The 17102-nt window shown below is 58.5% G+C and overlaps 1 protein-coding gene across 6 annotated transcripts; it reads left to right on the forward strand.

Moving 5' to 3' along the window:
• Window positions 1-487: 487 nt before the first annotated feature.
• On the forward strand, window positions 488-16570 carry SIDT2 (SID1 transmembrane family member 2). 6 transcript variants are annotated; one of them, XM_042232653.2, is made up of 27 exons: window positions 1023-1209; window positions 2914-3035; window positions 3339-3503; window positions 3607-3652; window positions 4070-4171; window positions 4269-4352; window positions 5088-5187; window positions 5382-5447; window positions 6362-6455; window positions 6773-6825; window positions 7542-7613; window positions 7744-7824; window positions 7998-8075; window positions 8844-8950; window positions 9251-9324; window positions 9412-9478; window positions 10019-10092; window positions 10239-10362; window positions 10591-10708; window positions 11510-11646; window positions 11869-11977; window positions 12208-12284; window positions 12465-12511; window positions 12778-12883; window positions 13588-13698; window positions 14944-15057; window positions 15137-16570. In XM_042232653.2, exons 1-27 carry the CDS (start codon window positions 1027-1029, stop codon window positions 15197-15199), a joined length of 2574 nt encoding a protein of 857 aa, XP_042088587.1. In that variant the 5' UTR covers window positions 1023-1026; the 3' UTR covers window positions 15200-16570. The 6 variants fall into 6 exon arrangements, with proteins under 6 accessions (XP_042088584.1, XP_060255695.1, XP_060255696.1 ...); XM_042232650.2 differs by lacking the exon at window positions 7998-8075 and having other exon boundaries at window positions 488-1209; XM_060399712.1 differs by lacking the exons at window positions 7998-8075; window positions 14944-15057; window positions 15137-16570 and having other exon boundaries at window positions 488-1209; window positions 11510-11683.
• Window positions 16571-17102: the final 532 nt, after the last annotated feature.

A 17102-nucleotide genomic window follows, 5' to 3' on the forward strand; every position in this document is an offset into this window, starting at 1 on the left:
CAAACTGTGAAGGCATCCTTGAAGCTATGTGGCCACTTCAGGGAGGCGAGAGGGTTCCTCTGGCAGTTCTGTCTGGGCTCCCCCTGCGCGGGCAGTTTCCTAGTTCTTAGAAATTTTTCTTTTCTTAGGATCGTTGGGAGGAAAAAAAAAGGCCCAGGAGTGTTAGAGGTAGTGTTAGAGGTAATGGCAGCGTTGAAGGGGTGAGGGTAATCGTTATGTTTGAGAAAGATAATTTGTCAACGAGAATCCAATTCTTGGAGATCCTTCACGGAGCCATCCATCTAATCCAAAGTGACCTTTCAGGGACGGGAAAGATAATGAAAGAGGAGGCGGCAACAGGAAAGGAGTGGGAGAAGGCCTCCAGCTGGAAAGCGGCGGCCCCTTTAAGACCCAATTCGTGCCCTGGCCCTTTAAATCGGTGTCAGTTTCCCCTGACGTCAGCGGGCGGGCCGGCAGTCCTGCTGTTTACCGCCCCGCGGCGTCGCTCACTCCCTGGAGTTCTGAGCCCCGAAGCCGCCGCGTCTGCCCGCCCTTAAAGGGCCGGCGCCCGAAAGAACTGGCGGCGCCGCGCGGCGTCGGGTCGCTACCTCCTATCACGCCCCTCACCCTCAGACTCTCCGCCCCTTCGCGGCTGGCTCGGCCACCGGCTTCCTCTCCCTCCCTCGCTCCCCCTTTTCCCCGGCGGCGTCTCCAGGCTCCCAGCAACCAGCCGCCTCCCGGCTGTCACATCCCCGGCGGGCGCCCACCGAGTCTCCCGGCCGGGTTCGGCCCCTGGCGAGCTGGGGCCCCTTCCTGAGGCCCGTCACCCTTCCCCCGGCCTCCCGCCCCCAGCCGCCCCGTCCCCTCCCTGGTCCCTGAGAGCGCGTCTGCGGCTCCAGGGAGGGGACGCTTCCTAATCTCAGGCCGGGGTTAAAGTTCTGGTCCTGGTGAGATGCTGGAAGCTGCGGCCCAAGCCCCAACCCGCCCTGGAGGTGTCCTGTCGCTTGCTGCCGCCGCTGCCGCTGCCGCTGCCACCCTGCCGGGGCCATGTTCGCCCTGGGCTTGCCCTTCTTGGCTCTCTTGGTGGCCTCGGTCGAGAGCCATCTGGGAGTTCTGGGGCCTAAGAACGTCTCGCAGAAAGACGCGGAGTTTGAGCGCACCTACGTGGATGAGGTCAACAGCGAGCTGGTCAACATCTACACCTTCAACCACACCGTGACCCGCAACCGGGTGAGGGAAGGGGCTGGGCTCCGGGCTGGTGGCGAGTGGGGCGAGCCGGAACAGCGACCCCCCTGGGTTTCCCAGCGCCACACTGGACCCTCTGGCCAACAGTTTCCTCCTGCGCTGGGGATGTTTGTTCTGAAGCTACACCTGGACGGGCTTCTGAAGTTGCCTCATTCCCCGCTTCTCTTTTCCATCACTTCCTTTCCATCAGCGGTAGTCTGAGCAGGACTGGCCTTGCTCCCTACCCAACACTCAGAATCTCGACAGTGCTGTGGGTCTGGGAGCAAGGAAGCAGGCTTGCTCCTGGGCTTGGCCCAGAAAACCCCAGGAGGATGAGACTGGCCCAAGCTGAAAGGCTCTGCCCAGGGCTTAGGGGTTGCTTATGCTGAGACTCCCTGGGGAAATGAATGCAGGCCTTTCCAGGCTTCTGTAACTGCTGGGACCTTCCCAGCCCTCATCCTCCCTTAGAAAGCCAGATGGCCTTGTAAGTTGAAGGTGGTGGGGATACAGCCAACCCCAGGGTGGGTGGGGAGGGGAGAGGGAGTTTGCCTACCGTAGAGAAACTTCCCCACTCTGATTGCTCTTTCATTTCCTCCCCACCTGTGAGCTGAGCACAGGGCACAGCCGGGTCTGGTAAGTTCAGACCCAAGGTGGGGCTGAAATTGGGAGAACTCTTGCCCCAGCCTGGCTAATGGTCTCCGACTCAGCTCTCACCAGGACTGGATTTACTAAGAAATAGTGGAGTTCAGAATGGGAATCTGATTTTTTTTTTTTTTTTTCTCTAGAATAGGGAGGTATTAGGTTTCGATGGCAGGCCAGGATCAGCCTTCAGTGCTTGTTCTCTGAAGTTTGATCTCATCCAGCTTAGAGGCCTGTCTCTGTTTGCCCCCATATATGAGGTTACCCATATGTGGGGTTACCCTGAGGGCTGTGGCCTCTACCCCTCAGGGGAGTGCTGCCCTGAGTTTGGGTTTCAGCAGCCCAATAACAAGCATTCCCAAGATTAATTTAATTTTATTCTTTTTCTTTAAGCTCTGAGTGTCCTATATCCTTCCCTTCATAGTGCCAAGAGTGGCAGTGTCTCCATTTTACAGAGGGGGTAAGGTGAGGCTCAGAGATGTGAAGTGACTTTTCCACAGCCCCGACCTTTGGTCGGAGCTGAGGATAGAAGTTGGCCTTCTTGGCTTTCAACAAGTCCTGTTTCCCCACTGCCCTGTGTGTGGCCTCTGGCCACCAGATGAATTGTGGAATAGCAGCTTTCCTGACTCACAAGGAAGGAGGCTGCAGAGCACTCTTGCTCTCCTGTGTCCCTCCGTATGCATATATGTGTGTACATGCATGTGCGTGCGGGCACATGTGCACACCGTGAACTTTTACAGAAGTGGGGTGTCCTGGGGGATACCCCAGGTCTTCATTGTGATTCCTGTCCTCTCTTCTAAGCCCCTCCTGGACGCTGGGCCTGCTCTGGCAGAAGCAGTGTGTGTGTGTGTGTGGACAGTAGCCTCCCAGGCTCTGTCCATGGGATTCTCCAGGCAAGAGCACTGGAGTGGGCTGCCGTTAGATGTCTCCCCAGGCCAACCTGGATGGGAGAGCTCAGAGTGGTCTGCGGAGCGAGGGCAGAGCTCACGGTCTCTGGAGCCATGAGTTCCCCATGACAGAATTTGGGCCACCACGGGCTTGACCAAGGGCCATGTCCATGTCCCCCTGTAGACGGAAGGTGTGAGAGTGTCCGTGAATGTCCTGAACAAGCAGAAGGGTGCTCCTTTGCTGTTTGTGGTCCGCCAGAAGGAGGCGGTGGTGTCCTTCCAGGTGCCCCTGATCCTCCGAGGGATGTGAGTAGGACCTGGGCGGCTGGGGGGTGGGGGTGGGTCTTCTGAGGCCAGGCCTTGATCAGAACCTCACCCAGACCCTTGTCCAGGGCCTCTGACCACCCCGGCACCCCTCTGTTTCTCCTCCTAATCCCCTAAGACAGAAGGCTGGTCAACAGCAAGAGGGCCAAGCCAGCTGACCGGGAGCTTGTCAGCCTCGCGGGGGTCGGGTAGGGAGGTGGTGGGACCAGGGTGGAGGAATCGAGGGCCCTGGTCCCCTGGAGCTGCAGGACCACAGTCACGTCCTGACTCTGCCTCGGGCCATAGGTTCCAGCGCAAGTACCTCTACCAAAAGGTGGAGCGAACGCTGTGTCAGCCCCCCACCAAGAATGAGTCCGAGGTCCAGTTCTTCTATGTGGATGTGTCCACCCTGTCACCAGTTAACACCACGTACCAGCTCCGCGTCAGCCGAATGGACGACTTCGTGCTCAGGTCTGCAGGGGAGAGGGAGGGGGCGTGCGGGACTGTCCTCCTTCCCAAGCTCTGGGAGTGATGGTGCTGGGGCGGGGGGGGGCGGCTCTTCTCTGCCCCACAGGACCGGGGAGCCATTCAGCTTCAACACCACGGCAGCGCAGCCCCAGGTAAGGCCTCCCTGTCCACTGCCTCTCAGGGGAAGAAATGGGGAGGCTTGAACTTGGGGGTGAGGGCGGCCAGCAGTCTTTGCCCAGGAGTTTCAGGTTGGCTGTACTCTCCATGGAGAATTCTATAGAGATGGAAGCCCTGGCTCCAAGGTGGTGGGGAACAGACGGCCTGGGAAGTGCAGAGACATGGGCTTGGATGGCCATCTCTTCTACTTGCCTCTTGGGCGTGGTCCTGCATGCCCAGCTGAGGTTGAGGGAAGCAGTGTGTGGGAAATGGGGCTGCTGCTTGTGGTCAGAGCCTCTCTCTGCAGAGAGTCTCCACTGCCTGACCCTGGGAGGATTCATACCCTTCCCTTTAGAGGGGCAGAGAAAGCATCCTCATGGGATGGGGCTCTCCCTCCTTCCCTGTGCCCTCAGTACTTCAAGTATGAGTTCCCGGAAGGAGTGGACTCGGTCATCGTCAAGGTGGCCTCCAACACGGCCTTCCCTTGCTCAGTGATCTCCATCCAGGATGTGCTGGTGAGTCAGCGGCCCGCCAGTGGTGGGCCGGGCTGCTGGAGAGAAGGGACGGGGCCCAGGACCCTGTCCATCTGTCTCTGCCCTCCTCCCCCTGCAGTGTCCTGTGTATGACCTAGACAACAACGTAGCCTTCATCGGCATGTATCAGACGATGACCAAGAAGGCAGCCATCACCGTGCAGGTAGGAAATGCACGTGGCCCCGTGGGGGATGCGGCCAGGTGATTAGCCTTCCTCAACCGTGCTGCTTTGCCCTTGCCCCATTCCTAACCTGCCTCAGGGCTGAGTCTTGGTGTGCCAGTCCCCAACACTTTGGGTCCCCTGGTATTTACAAGCATTGAATCTCAATCCCAGTTGCCTCTGGGGACAGGAAAGAGCAGAGTATCCTTTATGGCTATCACGTCTGCCCCATTCCCCACAACTGGCTGGTGATGAGGGCTGCTCTTGGCAAAGGCTAGAACCTGTGCTGGGGCCAGGGAGGGGGAGGCAGATGTTCACTTCATGACATCCAGCTGTGCAGCTGGTGGGGGCACCATGACCCCTCCACTTTTCCATCTGACTGATGCTCAAACTGCAGCAGGGCCCCCACGGCTTCCACGGTGGTGGGCCTACCCACATTTGCTCACCTGGCAGTAATGGAGGTGCAGGGTTTGGGCTCTGAAGTCAGATGATCCTGGCTGTACCACTTACTGGCAGTGTGACTCCAAGCTAACATCCAACAGGGATGACGATAGTACCTACTTGTGAGGATCTTCGTGAGGATTAATTAAAATAATATATATGCCAAGTGTTTAGCATAGTGTCTGTTCAGAAGAGGGTGGGGATGGTGATGACAAATGGTGCTGGTGATGTGAAGACAGCAGTCTCATCACCACCGTCATCACCACCGTCACCATCATCACCGTCATCATCCTGCAGCGTAAGGACTTCCCCAGCAACAGCTTTTACGTGGTGGTGGTGGTGAAAACTGAAGACCAGGCCTGTGGGGGCTCCCTGCCTTTCTACCCCTTTATAGAAGGTACATTTTGTGCCCTGGGCCTGGCTGGGGGTGGAGAGGGCTTGGGCTCTTCCTGGGAGGTAGAAGAGCCTGCATGGCTGGTGGATCTGATGGGATCTAGGTTTTTGGCCCTAGACTCGTCCAGGCCTGATCCCACCAACTCTACCCAAGCTCCAGGCAGACACTTATTTGCCATTTTGACATTTTACTTCCAGATGAACCGGTCGATCAAGGGCACCGCCAGAAAACCCTGTCTGTGCTGGTCTCGAGAGCAGTCACGTGTAAGTGTGGGTGGCTGAGTGGGGATGGCCTGGCTTCTGGCTCCTCTTTCAGGCCTGGGGTAGGGAGTGTTTTCTGAATGGGACGGATGAGAAGGGCCTACCCGAGCAGGCTGACAGGGTAGGAAGGAGGAGTGTTCTTGGCAGACTTCATGATGGGAATGCGGTGAGTGCCAGCGTAACGTACTTTGGAGCATCCATGAGAGAAGAGACTGCGGGACTGAGTTCTAGATCTGTGCCTGCCTTTATAGGCAGGGTAATCTCATTGAGCCTCGGTTTTCCCATCTCTATAATAGGAGTACTAGAAATCTGTTAGTCTCTGTTAGTCTCACTAAGTCGGTTCAGCAAAACTGGTCAGTCCTACAAAATTGGTAGGAAACTTCCTGGCCCTTTAGTCAGGCTCAAAAAATATTTACTGAGTGATTGAGTAGAGCCCTTTGTAAAGTGGAACGTATAAGGTAAACATAAAAGATTGTGACGGGATGGGAAAGCAGCTGCCTCACCACGCAGAGTCCTTCCTCAGTATGTTGTCTCAAGCCCCTTCTGCGGGCCCAGTGCTCCACCTGTGGTCCTTGGGGCGCCTCTGCCTAGAGCCCGCTGCCCTGTACGGGTGCCGAGGGCTGTGAGGAACCCAGGATGGTCTCTGTGGGAGGTCAGGGCGGAGAAGGCCTCCTGGGGGACACAGCGCCTCAGCTGTGCTTTGAAGATTAAGTCAAGAAGAAAGAACTAGAACAGAAAGTTCTAGCAGAGGGAGGTACTTGAGCAGACAGGAACCACGTTGAGTCTGGTGTATTGTCTGCACCGCTGGGCCATTCCACCAAGGGGAGATGTGGGAGAGATGAGGCTGGGCCCGTGTGCGATGACGGGCAGGCTTGGAAAGCGTTGGTCTGTTTCCCTGCCCGCTCCCTTCCCCACAGCGGAGGCCTACGTTGGTGGTATGCTCTTCTGCCTGGGCATATTTCTCTCCTTCTACCTGCTTACCGTGCTCCTGGCCTGTTGGGAAAACTGGAGGTACAGTGGAACCGCTGGACCCTCCCCTGCTCCGGGGAAACGGCCTGGCCAGATCTGAGCGCCCTCCATGGGGCAGAGGAAGGCGAGTCCCTGTGAGGGTCTCAGGTCCCTGGGCCTCTCCTCTGGAGACCAACCCCTCCCCCTCAGTCTTCTTCCCCAGCAGGGAGACCCCACATTGCTTCCAGCCTGGGAGGACCCCTGGGGTCGTGGAGGGAGGCCAGGGCTGTGGGATGGAGAGGGTGGAAGGCGGGCCAGCCCAGCAGAGGACGGCGCCTCCTCCTGCCCTTCTGGTTTGCCTCTGGATTCTGTCCCCGCAGGCAAAGGAGGAAGAGCCTTCTGGTGGCCGTGGACCGAGCCTGCCCAGAAAGCGGTACCTGCAGAGGGTCTGGGTGGGGAGGGCTGTCTGCTCTGTGGTGTGGAGAGGATAGCGGTGGATGGTGCCCGTGGGGGCTGGAGGAGGCAGGGGCTTTGGGATGTTCAGATAGTAACAGCGCAGGTGGAAATGGGGCTGGGACGGAGTGCCTCTTGGTCTCTAACACACCCATTTTAAAGGCCATCACTTGATTCACGCCACGCCTGGGCCTGCGTACCTAGCCTGCCGCTTCAGATAACGCAGCTCACCTTGTCTGGGATTATTAACCTTTCGTTCTCTTTCCGTTTCTTCTATCCCGCTCTGTCTATCTTCCCTCCTGCTTGGGACCTTCTCTCTCAGCTTCTCTTCTTGGTAAGCTCCAGGCGCTGTGGGCAGAGGAGCTGGCATCCAGAGTGGGTGGGAAAGAGAAGTTTTTCAGGGGGCTCTGTGTGGGACCCAGGCCGGCGATGCGGGTCTGTCCTTGCTGCTGGTAACTTAGATGGTCAGTTCCTTGACATTGCAGTCTCTAGGGAGGACAGAGGGGGTGAATGTTTCTACTGGGGCAGGTGGTGGTGGTGGGAGGGCACTGTGTTTGCTGGAATGATAGCTGCTTGTTCTTTGCTGCCACCATGGGCCTCAGCATCTCTCTTCTCTGGAGTCTTCCTGCCCTCTCCTCCCTGGCTTTCAGCCTCTCTCTGCTGCCAAGGCTAAAGGTCCCTGACTTCTCCCTGCAGGTCACCCTCGGGTCCTGGCCGACTCCTTTCCTGGCACCTCCCCCTATGACAGCTACAACTACGGCTCCTTTGGTAGGTGTTAGCGCCCAAGCTTGCTGGTCACCACCTCCAGTGGCCTCCTCAGCAGCCCCTGGGGTTGGGTCCAGGGCCACCTGCCCTGAGGTCTCTTCTACCAGCCCCACCACTTACGATTCCCCTGCAGAGAATGGCTCTGGCTCCACTGGCTCCACCGATGGTCTGGTTGACAGCGCGGGCCCCGGGGACCTATCCTACAATTACCCAGGTGAGTGGGCCAAGCGGGGGAGGGCTGTGTGATGCCGGGCTGGTGCTAGCTGCTGTTGCCTCTTCTGCCAGCTGCTGGAACCAGGGAAGGGATTGCTGTCTCCCTGCCTCCTCCTCCCTCATCCCTTCCTCCTTGGCCCCCGCTTCCCCGCTAACTTTCCCTTTCCTTTGAAGGGCACGACCAGTTCAAGCGACGCCTCCCCTTTGGCCAGATGCGGCAGCTGTGCATTGCCATGGGTAGATGTGGGGAGGGTGGGCACTGCTCTGCCAATCAGCTCCTGCCAGGGCGGTTGACTGGAGCCAGGAGGCTCGAGGACCAGAAAGATGCTTTGTGCATGGCTTGCCCGTCTAATGCCGATAATTGCTAGCTCGTGTGTCTTTTGAAATAGGCAGGCACTGGCCCCTGATGCTGGGGGGCTGGCACCCCCGCCATCCCCAGGCCAGATGTTGGTCAGCTGTTATGTTTCCCAGCACCTCTCTTGCTGGCCTGCTGGGGCTTGTGGGCAAGAGTGTGACGTCCCAGCCTCTGGGGACTTTGGTCAGCAAGGCTGTGGGAGGAAGCTTCTGATGACGTGGGAAAAGAACAGGATGAAGTGGCCAGTGCTTCTTAGAGGCGGCCTGTCACCCTTGCCTGCACCCCAGGGCCCACTGGGTCTTTTCCCAGCGGGGGCCACGGCAGTGTCTTCTCAGAACCCACACGACTGGGCATCTTCTCGTCAGCATGACTTCTGCTGATTCAGTCCTGCTGCTCGTGTCTGGGGCCTGAGGTCTGCTCAGTGTCCTGGCCTGGAAGCCCTAGCCCAGTGAGGGGCAGGGCTTGTGCGGTCCCTGCCGGGTGGACTGTTTGCAGAGCCCCTCTTGGCTTCCCTCCAGGACTCGGGAGCCCCTCATGCCTCCTCCCCAGGCCTGAGCCCACCTCCTCCCCAACTCTGAGCCCACAGTTTGCTAGAAATTGTGACAGTTGCTGCAGACTTTGGGTTCAGTGCCCACCTGGTAACCCTTCCCCGCTTTCTTCCCTAGACCCTGTGGGCACTCGACCAAGACTGGACTCCATGAGCTCCGTGGAGGAAGATGACTACGACACTCTGGCTGACATTGATTCAGACAAGAATGTCATTCGCACCAAGGTGTGAGCCCAGGAGGGCTGGCCCTGGTTAACAAGGAAGCGAGATTCTATGTTCAGCCCTGCATAGGCCCCCTGCCCCTACCGCCCCTGGCCTGTGGCATGTTAGGAAAGCAAAGCTCTGTTAGGGCAGCATAGCTTCTGGAGAAACTGACTCGGCTCCCAGGCCTCTGGATCATCTGAAACCCTGCCCACCAGCACCCTGGCCAGTGGGAGGGAGGCCCTCCTTGTCCTCCTCTACCAGGGCAAGAGGGCCTTCCAGGGCGGTGGGGCAGGGGGCTCACTCCAGCTTCTCCCCACGTAGCAATACCTCTACGTGGCTGACCTGGCACGCAAGGACAAACGTGTCCTGCGGAAGAAGTACCAGATCTACTTCTGGTGAGCGGCTGGGGCGGGACAGGGTGGTGGGGTCTCGGGTTCTCTTTCTGGCTGCTGCCAGCTCACCAGCGCTCTCCCACTCCCCAGGAACATCGCCACCATTGCCGTCTTTTACGCACTTCCTGTGGTACAGCTGGTGATCACCTACCAGACGGTGAGCGGGCGGGGCCCATGCTAAGAGCCTCTGAGCAGCTGCCACAGACTCTGGGGCGTTGCCCAGCAGAGCCTCCCAGCCTGAGGCTCTGGAGCAAGCCCAGGTCCTAGAGTTGCAGTCCCAGCTCTGCCTTACCAGCTGGGTGGCCTTGAGCAAGTCCTTCAACCTCCCTGAGCCTCAGTGGGTTCATCGGCCAAATGGGGAGCAGCCTGCTAGTCCTGATGGCACCTCCCCCAGTTTGTGAGGATTTTATGAAACGGAAGTGGTGAGAAAGTCAGTCTCAGTTTCCCTTCCCTCTTCTCTACGCTGTGAGGCAAGAACCTGTCATGGTGATGCCTCGAGAGTTTTCAGCCACACCTAGCGAGGAGGGCAGTGACCGTGCTAGAAGTGGGGCTCGCTGGTGGTGTGTGCACACGCGTGCTGGCCAAGGTGGCACCCCTCATCCGTTGGAGAACCGGACGGGTGGTGCCCAGGCTGTGGCCTGAGCCAGGAGAGTTAGGAGCTCCCCCTCACCCCACCCTGTCCCCACTCCCACTGCAGGTGGTGAATGTCACAGGGAACCAGGACATCTGCTACTACAACTTCCTCTGTGCCCACCCGCTGGGCAACCTCAGGTGGGAATCGTCTTGCGAGACCCCCTTTTCCCGTCTCTCGGTGAACCGGTGCAAGGGGCCGGGGCTCTCTGAATGCCCACCTCTCGGGTAGGGGAGGGGCCCGGGGCCTGAGGTCGAGACAGTGCGCCCCGTGTCGCCCCTTCCAGCGCCTTCAACAACATCCTCAGCAACCTGGGGTACATCCTGCTGGGGCTGCTCTTCCTGCTCATCATCTTGCAACGGGAGATCAACCACAACCGGGCCCTGCTGCGCAACGACCTCTGCGCCCTGGTGAGCAGCGCGCCCGCCCCGCCTGCCCAGGCCTCACTCCAGACCCTTGCTAGCAGGCATGGCCCTGCCCAACCCAGCCCTGCCCATCAAAGCCCAGCCCTTCCTAAATCACTCTATCCCCAGCCCATTCCTCTCTGGTGATCTCCCTCTTCAGGGCCCCTTCCTTCCTCCTTTCCCACCTCACCGCCTCACCTTCTCTCTTTCCCTTCCCTTCTCCCTCCCCGACAGGAATGTGGGATCCCCAAACACTTTGGCCTCTTCTATGCCATGGGCACGGCCCTGATGATGGAGGGGCTGCTTAGCGCTTGCTATCACGTCTGCCCCAACTACACCAATTTCCAGTTTGGTGAGTGGGGCCTCCCTGTTCGCTGGCTGAACCTAGAACAGGGACCTGCCTGACTTTGCCCTCCCCACTCACCTGCAAGGATTGAGATCCCCAAGATGCAGCTGTGTGGGAGACTCCAGGGCTGGAGGACTTGCGTGAACCTACACCTTGTTGTTGTTGCTTAGTTACTAAATCTTGTCCGGCTCTGCAACCCCATGGATGGCAGCACGCCAGGCTTCCCTGTCCTTCACTATCTCCTGGAGTTTTCTCAAAACTCATGTCCATTGAGTTGGTGATGCCATCCAACCATCTCATCCTCTGTCACCCGCTTCTCCTCCTGCCTTCAATCTTTCCCGGCATCAGGATCTTTTCCAATGAGTTAGTCGGCTCTTTGCATCTGGTGGCCAAAAGTATTAACACTTTGGCTTCAGCATCAGTCCTTCCAGAGAATATTCAGGGTTGATTTCCTTTAGGATTGACTGGTTTGATCTCCTTGCAGCTTAGCTTGTAGAAAATAGGCATCTGAGTGCCGTTTCATGCATCTACCAAGTCTTTTCTATGGAAAAAAAGATAACTAAGACACAGTTCCTAATCTCAGGGTGCTTGGACTGAGCTGTCCTTGTCATTAGGGGAAGTCAGACTGTGGGTGACAGCCACAGGGGCAGTAGTGTGGCGTGGCAGGACAATCGAGCAGCCAGGGTTCAAGTGCCAGGCTGTCACCAGCTTGCTCCGTGGCCATGACGAGGTGTGGGGGCTGGGGTTCCATGCTGGGGCTCAGTGGAGGTTTCTGCAGCTCACGGCCACGTCTGTCCCTCTGCCTAGACACGTCGTTCATGTACATGATCGCGGGGCTCTGCATGCTGAAGCTCTACCAGAAGCGGCACCCAGACATCAACGCCAGTGCCTACAGCGCCTACGCCTGCTTGGCCATCGTCATCTTCTTCTCCGTGCTGGGCGTGGTGAGGCCCCGGCCCACTCTGCTCACCTGGAGGACAGGTGCACCCATGTGCACACCCCCCTGCCCACCACCCCTGCCGGAGAGATCCCTGCTCCTTCCCTAGCGCGCCCTCCCAGCCTGGCATGGCTGCCAGCCCAGCTCCTCCAGAAGAAGGGCAGGCCGGGGCGGAGGGAGGGGGCTTTCCCTGGTGCCTCCTCACCCCTGCCCTCGGGGGCCCCCACAGGTCTTTGGCAAGGGGAACACAGCGTTCTGGATCGTCTTCTCAGTCATCCACATCACTGCCACCCTGCTGCTCAGCACACAGCTCTATTACATGGGTCGCTGGAAGCTGGGTGAGGGCTTGCCCAGGGCCTGCTGGGGTTGGGGGCCTCGGGGACCTGGCCTCACAGGAGACTTTGGGGCGCTGTCCTCTCACGGAGACCCCGGAAGAATCACTGGGCACAGAATTCATGAGGCCTTGGCACAGCTGTGCCTCCGAAGGCCCTGGGCCCTCTCTGCTGGCGCAGCGCAGGGGCTGGGACGAAAGGGTGCCTGGGCCTTTGAGCACCTTCCGTTCTCGCAGACTCGGGGATCTGCCGTCGCATCCTCCACGTGCTCTACACGGACTGCATCCGGCAGTGCAGCGGGCCTCTCTACGTGGTACCTGCCCAGCTTCTGGGCCCCTCCTCTGTCTGCGCTCCTTCCTCCAGTCGGGGGTGGGGGGTGGGCGGAGCGAAGCTGATTGCCGGGGCGGGGCGGGGTGGGGCGGGGTGGGGGCCGCTAACTCTGGCCTCCCGCCCCTTCTTCCGGTCTCAACCCCGTGTCTCTGCTTCCCTCCAGGATCGCATGGTGCTGCTGGTCATGGGCAACATCATCAACTGGTCACTGTGAGTCCAGCCATCACCTGCGTCCCCGGGCGGGGTGGGCAGCTGCGGACTTGGCCAGCCGCTGGCGCCTTTGGGGGCTGTGGACAAATATGGGCACGAGAAATGGGGGCCCGGGAGACAGGTGTTGGCCCCTGGGGTTCCATCTTTTGTGGGCCTCTGAACCCCACCCCATATCGTCATAAAACACAGGGTGGGGGTGGGGAGGGAAGCCCCTTCCTTGCTCTTGGCCGTCCCCTGCTTCACCAGCTGGCCCTCCCTCCTGCCAGGGCGGCCTACGGGCTCATCATGCGTCCCAACGATTTCGCCTCCTACTTGTTGGCCATTGGCATCTGCAACCTGCTTCTTTACTTTGCCTTCTACATTATTATGAAGGTGAGCGGGGAAGGCTGAGCCTCCTCGGCCAGCCCGGCCAGCGCTCTGCTTTGAAGGGAGGGACATGGACACAGCCTGCCTGGGGCAGCACCGGGAGAGAAGGGGAGTCTTTCTGTCCGTCTCCATCTGCCCCTCTCCATCCACTGAGTTTTGAGGAGGGGAGAGGCTAGTCTCTTCCACTACTCCCCGGAAGCCTGCCACATCCTGACCTGTTTCCTGAGCCCCTTCTGTAGTCTCAGTATGGCTCACGGAACTGGTAGCACTTCAGGACACAGCTGGCAAGAGTCCCGTTCCGCACAGAAAGGTTGAGGAGGTGGGCTCGCTGAGACTGTGGTGGGCTTGGGTCTGGAGGGCCACGGGTTTCTACAGGGCCCTAGTGCCTTACAGTGTGAGAGGAGGACCCACAGCAGACAGGGGCACACAGCGTCCCAGCCAGGGTGGACCTCAGGGGTGAGGACACCTGGCTGCCGGTGTGGGGACAGGTGAGGCTCTGGGGTGATGGGATGGATCCGAGAAGGCTTCCTAAAGGGTCCGTCCTGAATGCCTGGGAAGCAGCTTGAAGAGCAGGCAGGAAGTGGGGCGGGGCCTCAGGCCGGTCTCCCCCACACACACTTCGGTGCTCCCGGGGTGGGGCGGGGCCTCAGGCTGGTTGTGCTCCCCCGGTGGGGCGGGGCCTGAGGCCGGTCTCCCCCATGTTCCCTCAGCTCCGTAGCGGGGAAAGGATCAAGCTCATTCCCCTGCTCTGCATCGTCTGCACCTCGGTGGTCTGGGGCTTTGCCCTCTTTTTCTTCTTCCAGGGACTCAGCACCTGGCAGGTGAGTAGTTCTCCTGCTACAGGCTCATTGTGAGCCCACACAGGTCTCTTTTCAAACCTGTTTGTGAGCATCGCCAGTGCTCTTTCACAGCCGCTTTCACGTTTAATCCTCCTGACATTGACCATGTTAATGGTGGAGGTATCCCCGTTTTACTAACGCGGCAGCCGGGGCTCAGACAGACAAGTGACCCGCCCAGGGTCACACAGCCAGTGGTGGCACTGCTGTGGTTTGAAGCCAGAGATGTCAGGTTCTTCCCTCTGCTCATAGGGCACCTGCTGTGATCAGAACTAAGTCTGGCAGGATCTCTGTCTTTGAAGCAATTTTATTTTTTTTGGCTGCACAGCACAGCTTGTGGGATTTTAGTTCCCTGACCAGGGATTGAACCCAGGTCCTAGGCAATGAGTGTGCAGAGTCCTAACTACTAGACCACCAGGGAAGTCCCCTTTGAAACACTTAAAATCTAGTTCCAGGGACAGAAAGACTGTCAGTTCCTGGCTTTTCTCTGCAATATGATGCACAAGATGAAGGGTAACAGGGAGGACAAGTGAGGGGATGTGCAGGAGGCAGAGGGCAGAAAGACTTTTATGAGTTAGGAGGTCCAGGAAAGCTTCTTGGAGGAGGTGGACCTTGCTCTTGGCCTTAAAGACTCTGTGGCCCAGAGGCACCATGACTTGAGTAATGAGACGGAGGCAGCTTTGGGGTCAATGATGTATTCACTTGGGAGCAAGTGGAGATGGTGAGCTCCTTGAGAACAGACCAGATCTCTCTTGGTCATCTCTACAGCCTCAGTGTATGGCACAGACAGTCCTCAGACACAGTCTAGCCAGTGTTGGCGGGAGAGAGATTGGGGAGAGAGCTTGGAGGACCATGAGGTGCAGGTGATGGCTACTGTTGTCCTCGGGCAGGTTTGTCTGAGCTGAGTGTTTCACAGAGAAAGTGAGCTGGAAGAAGCCCTGGAGGACTGACTGGTGCAGGGGGTGAGGTCTAAGTCAGGGAACTAGTTAGGAGCCTTTAGTGAGCTTCTAGCTCTGCAAGGTAATCAGGACCAGTGCCCTTAGGGAGAAATTTGCAACTAAAGGTCAGTTCTTAGATGTGGGAGATAAGGCAAGGGGTGAGCCCGAAAGAGGGTGCTCTCTGGCCTGAGGCTGGGGCTGGCATCAGAGGTACCCTCCAGCGAATGGAAGTGGGTCTGGCTCAGCCTCAGCCGGGCGATGTCAGCAAACAGCTCTCCCTGTTCCTCTCCAGAAAACCCCCGCAGAGTCGCGGGAGCACAACCGGGACTGCATCCTCCTCGACTTCTTTGACGATCACGACATCTGGCACTTCCTCTCCTCCATCGCCATGTTTGGGTCATTCCTGGTAAGTGGAGGGACTGGAGAGGGGGCAGAGGGGGTCTCCCGTCCCATTTGACTCCACATCCGTCCCCCCCCTCCCCCAGGTGTTGCTGACGCTGGACGACGACCTGGACACGGTGCAGCGGGACAAGATCTACGTCTTCTAGGGGAGCTGGGCCCCCTTGCTTCTCTCATGGAGCCCCGAGCTCCTCTGCCTCACCTCCTGGAGGTTCCACAGTGCCAGGGGCCTGAGTCCCAGCCCTGCCGCCCAGTGCCAGGGGTGGTGGGACAGCGAGGTCCAGCCCAGGCTTGGGCCTGGGACAGTCACAGGGTGACCTTGAGCCTTGCTCCTGCCCTCTGCCAGGGATGAGGCCTGTGCCCCTTCAACCCTGAATGTTGGCCAAACTGCTGCTTTCTTCTCAGTGTTGGGGCCTTCCACGGGTCCCAGTCCATCAGCTGTCCAATTGTCGTTCTGCAGGAGGAAGGAGGGAAGTGTTGCCTGCCCATTTCATGGCTTGCATTCTGGCTGTCCTTCCCCTTCCCCCTTGGCCTGGACCCAAAGCCCACCCTATCTTGCCCGAGCTTCCACTCTAGGGCCCCCAGTCTGGGGCCCGATTCTCTATCCTGCACCAGAGTTCACTCCACTTTTCCTGGGTCTGCGCCTGCCTGCCATCACTGCCCTCTCTGGTCAGCCAGGATGGATGCAGCTGTCGGATCTGGGGGGCAGACTGGCTGGTGCTGGGTTTTTGGTGCTAAGGCCTGCAAGGGATCCTGGACAGTGCTGCCGCCTCCCTCTGACCTGCGCTCAGGGCTGGTTCTTTAGCAACAAGGGACAAAGCCCGCAGCATGGGACCCGCCTGTGATTGAAGAGCTGGATTTGGAGGTCTTCTCATGCCATTAGCCCCCAGACTGATGATGGCAACCAGGATTGGACGGAAGAAGCACCTCACTCCTTTCCTTTCGTCCTCTTTCCAGGCCCTTAGTCCTGCCAAGCCCCACTTGCGGGCCTTTCAGTGCCATTTGACACTGCCCAAGAATGTCCAGAGGCGAAGGAGGGGCGCTACAGAGAGCACAGCTCCTCCGCGGCCGCAGGAGCCCCAGTGCCTGTCTTAGGGGCTCAGGGAAGGGACATGCCCTTGCCCTCTGTGTCCCTGGTCCAGCCTCACTCTGGGACACAGGGCTGGCTTCTAAATTTCCGTCCAGTCTTCAGCCAAGTTCTGTGTTACACACACACATGCACACGTGTGAAACCTTGAGTTTACACTGAGTTGCCCCAACTCTGCTTCCCCTGGCCGCTCTTTCGCCCTACCTGGTCTGTTCCAGATGCCAAGGTTGGGGAGATCAAGTCGGGCCTCGGCCTTGGGGATGGGAATGTGTTTTATTCTCAACTTGTTTTTCTAGCTCTCCCTCAGGCTGGGGAGAGGCGGAGGGTCTGGATCTTTCTTCAGAGCTCCGTTTAATGTCTGTTTCCATGCTATGGTTGCATTTCTGTTTTCTATGAATGAGTTTGCATTCAATTAAAGAAACAACCAGATGCACTCTTTGGGCCTGCCTTTGCTCCCTCTTTCTGGATGGAAATGTTGAGAACGAGGGCTGGGGCCAGGCTCCTCCATTTCCCAGATCTCCTGGTCTGCCTTTCTCTTCCAAGCCCAGTCCTGTTGGGAATAGCAGTCCCTTGACAGCCTCATGTTTTTCTCTCCTGTGAGCAATGGCATCAATTCAGTCTATCTTTACCAGAGGCCTGCTCTGTGCCAGGCGCCGTGAGAGTGGAGAGGATCGTGTAGGGAGAAAACCATAGCTGTGCCATTTCACCTGGCAAATGGGGGCAGCCTTTGCCCACCTGGTTCCCAGCCGCCAGTCAGGCCAGCTTCACTTTCTTATCTGAATCCCTCTCCGCTCAGCAGGCTGCAGGCACAGGGCAGTGCTCCCTCACCTGACTTGAATGGACAGGTGGTGCTTAGAGATGGAGTGGATGGCGGGGGAGGGGGCACCTTCGAGATGACCCTGGAAGGCTATTTAAATTTTGGCAGCCTAAGGGGGACAAGATGAGGGGCGGGCCGGGGATGGGGC

Source organism: Ovis aries, chromosome 15 (assembly GCF_016772045.2).
Source record: "Ovis aries strain OAR_USU_Benz2616 breed Rambouillet chromosome 15, ARS-UI_Ramb_v3.0, whole genome shotgun sequence".
NCBI lineage: Eukaryota > Metazoa > Chordata > Mammalia > Artiodactyla > Bovidae > Ovis > Ovis aries.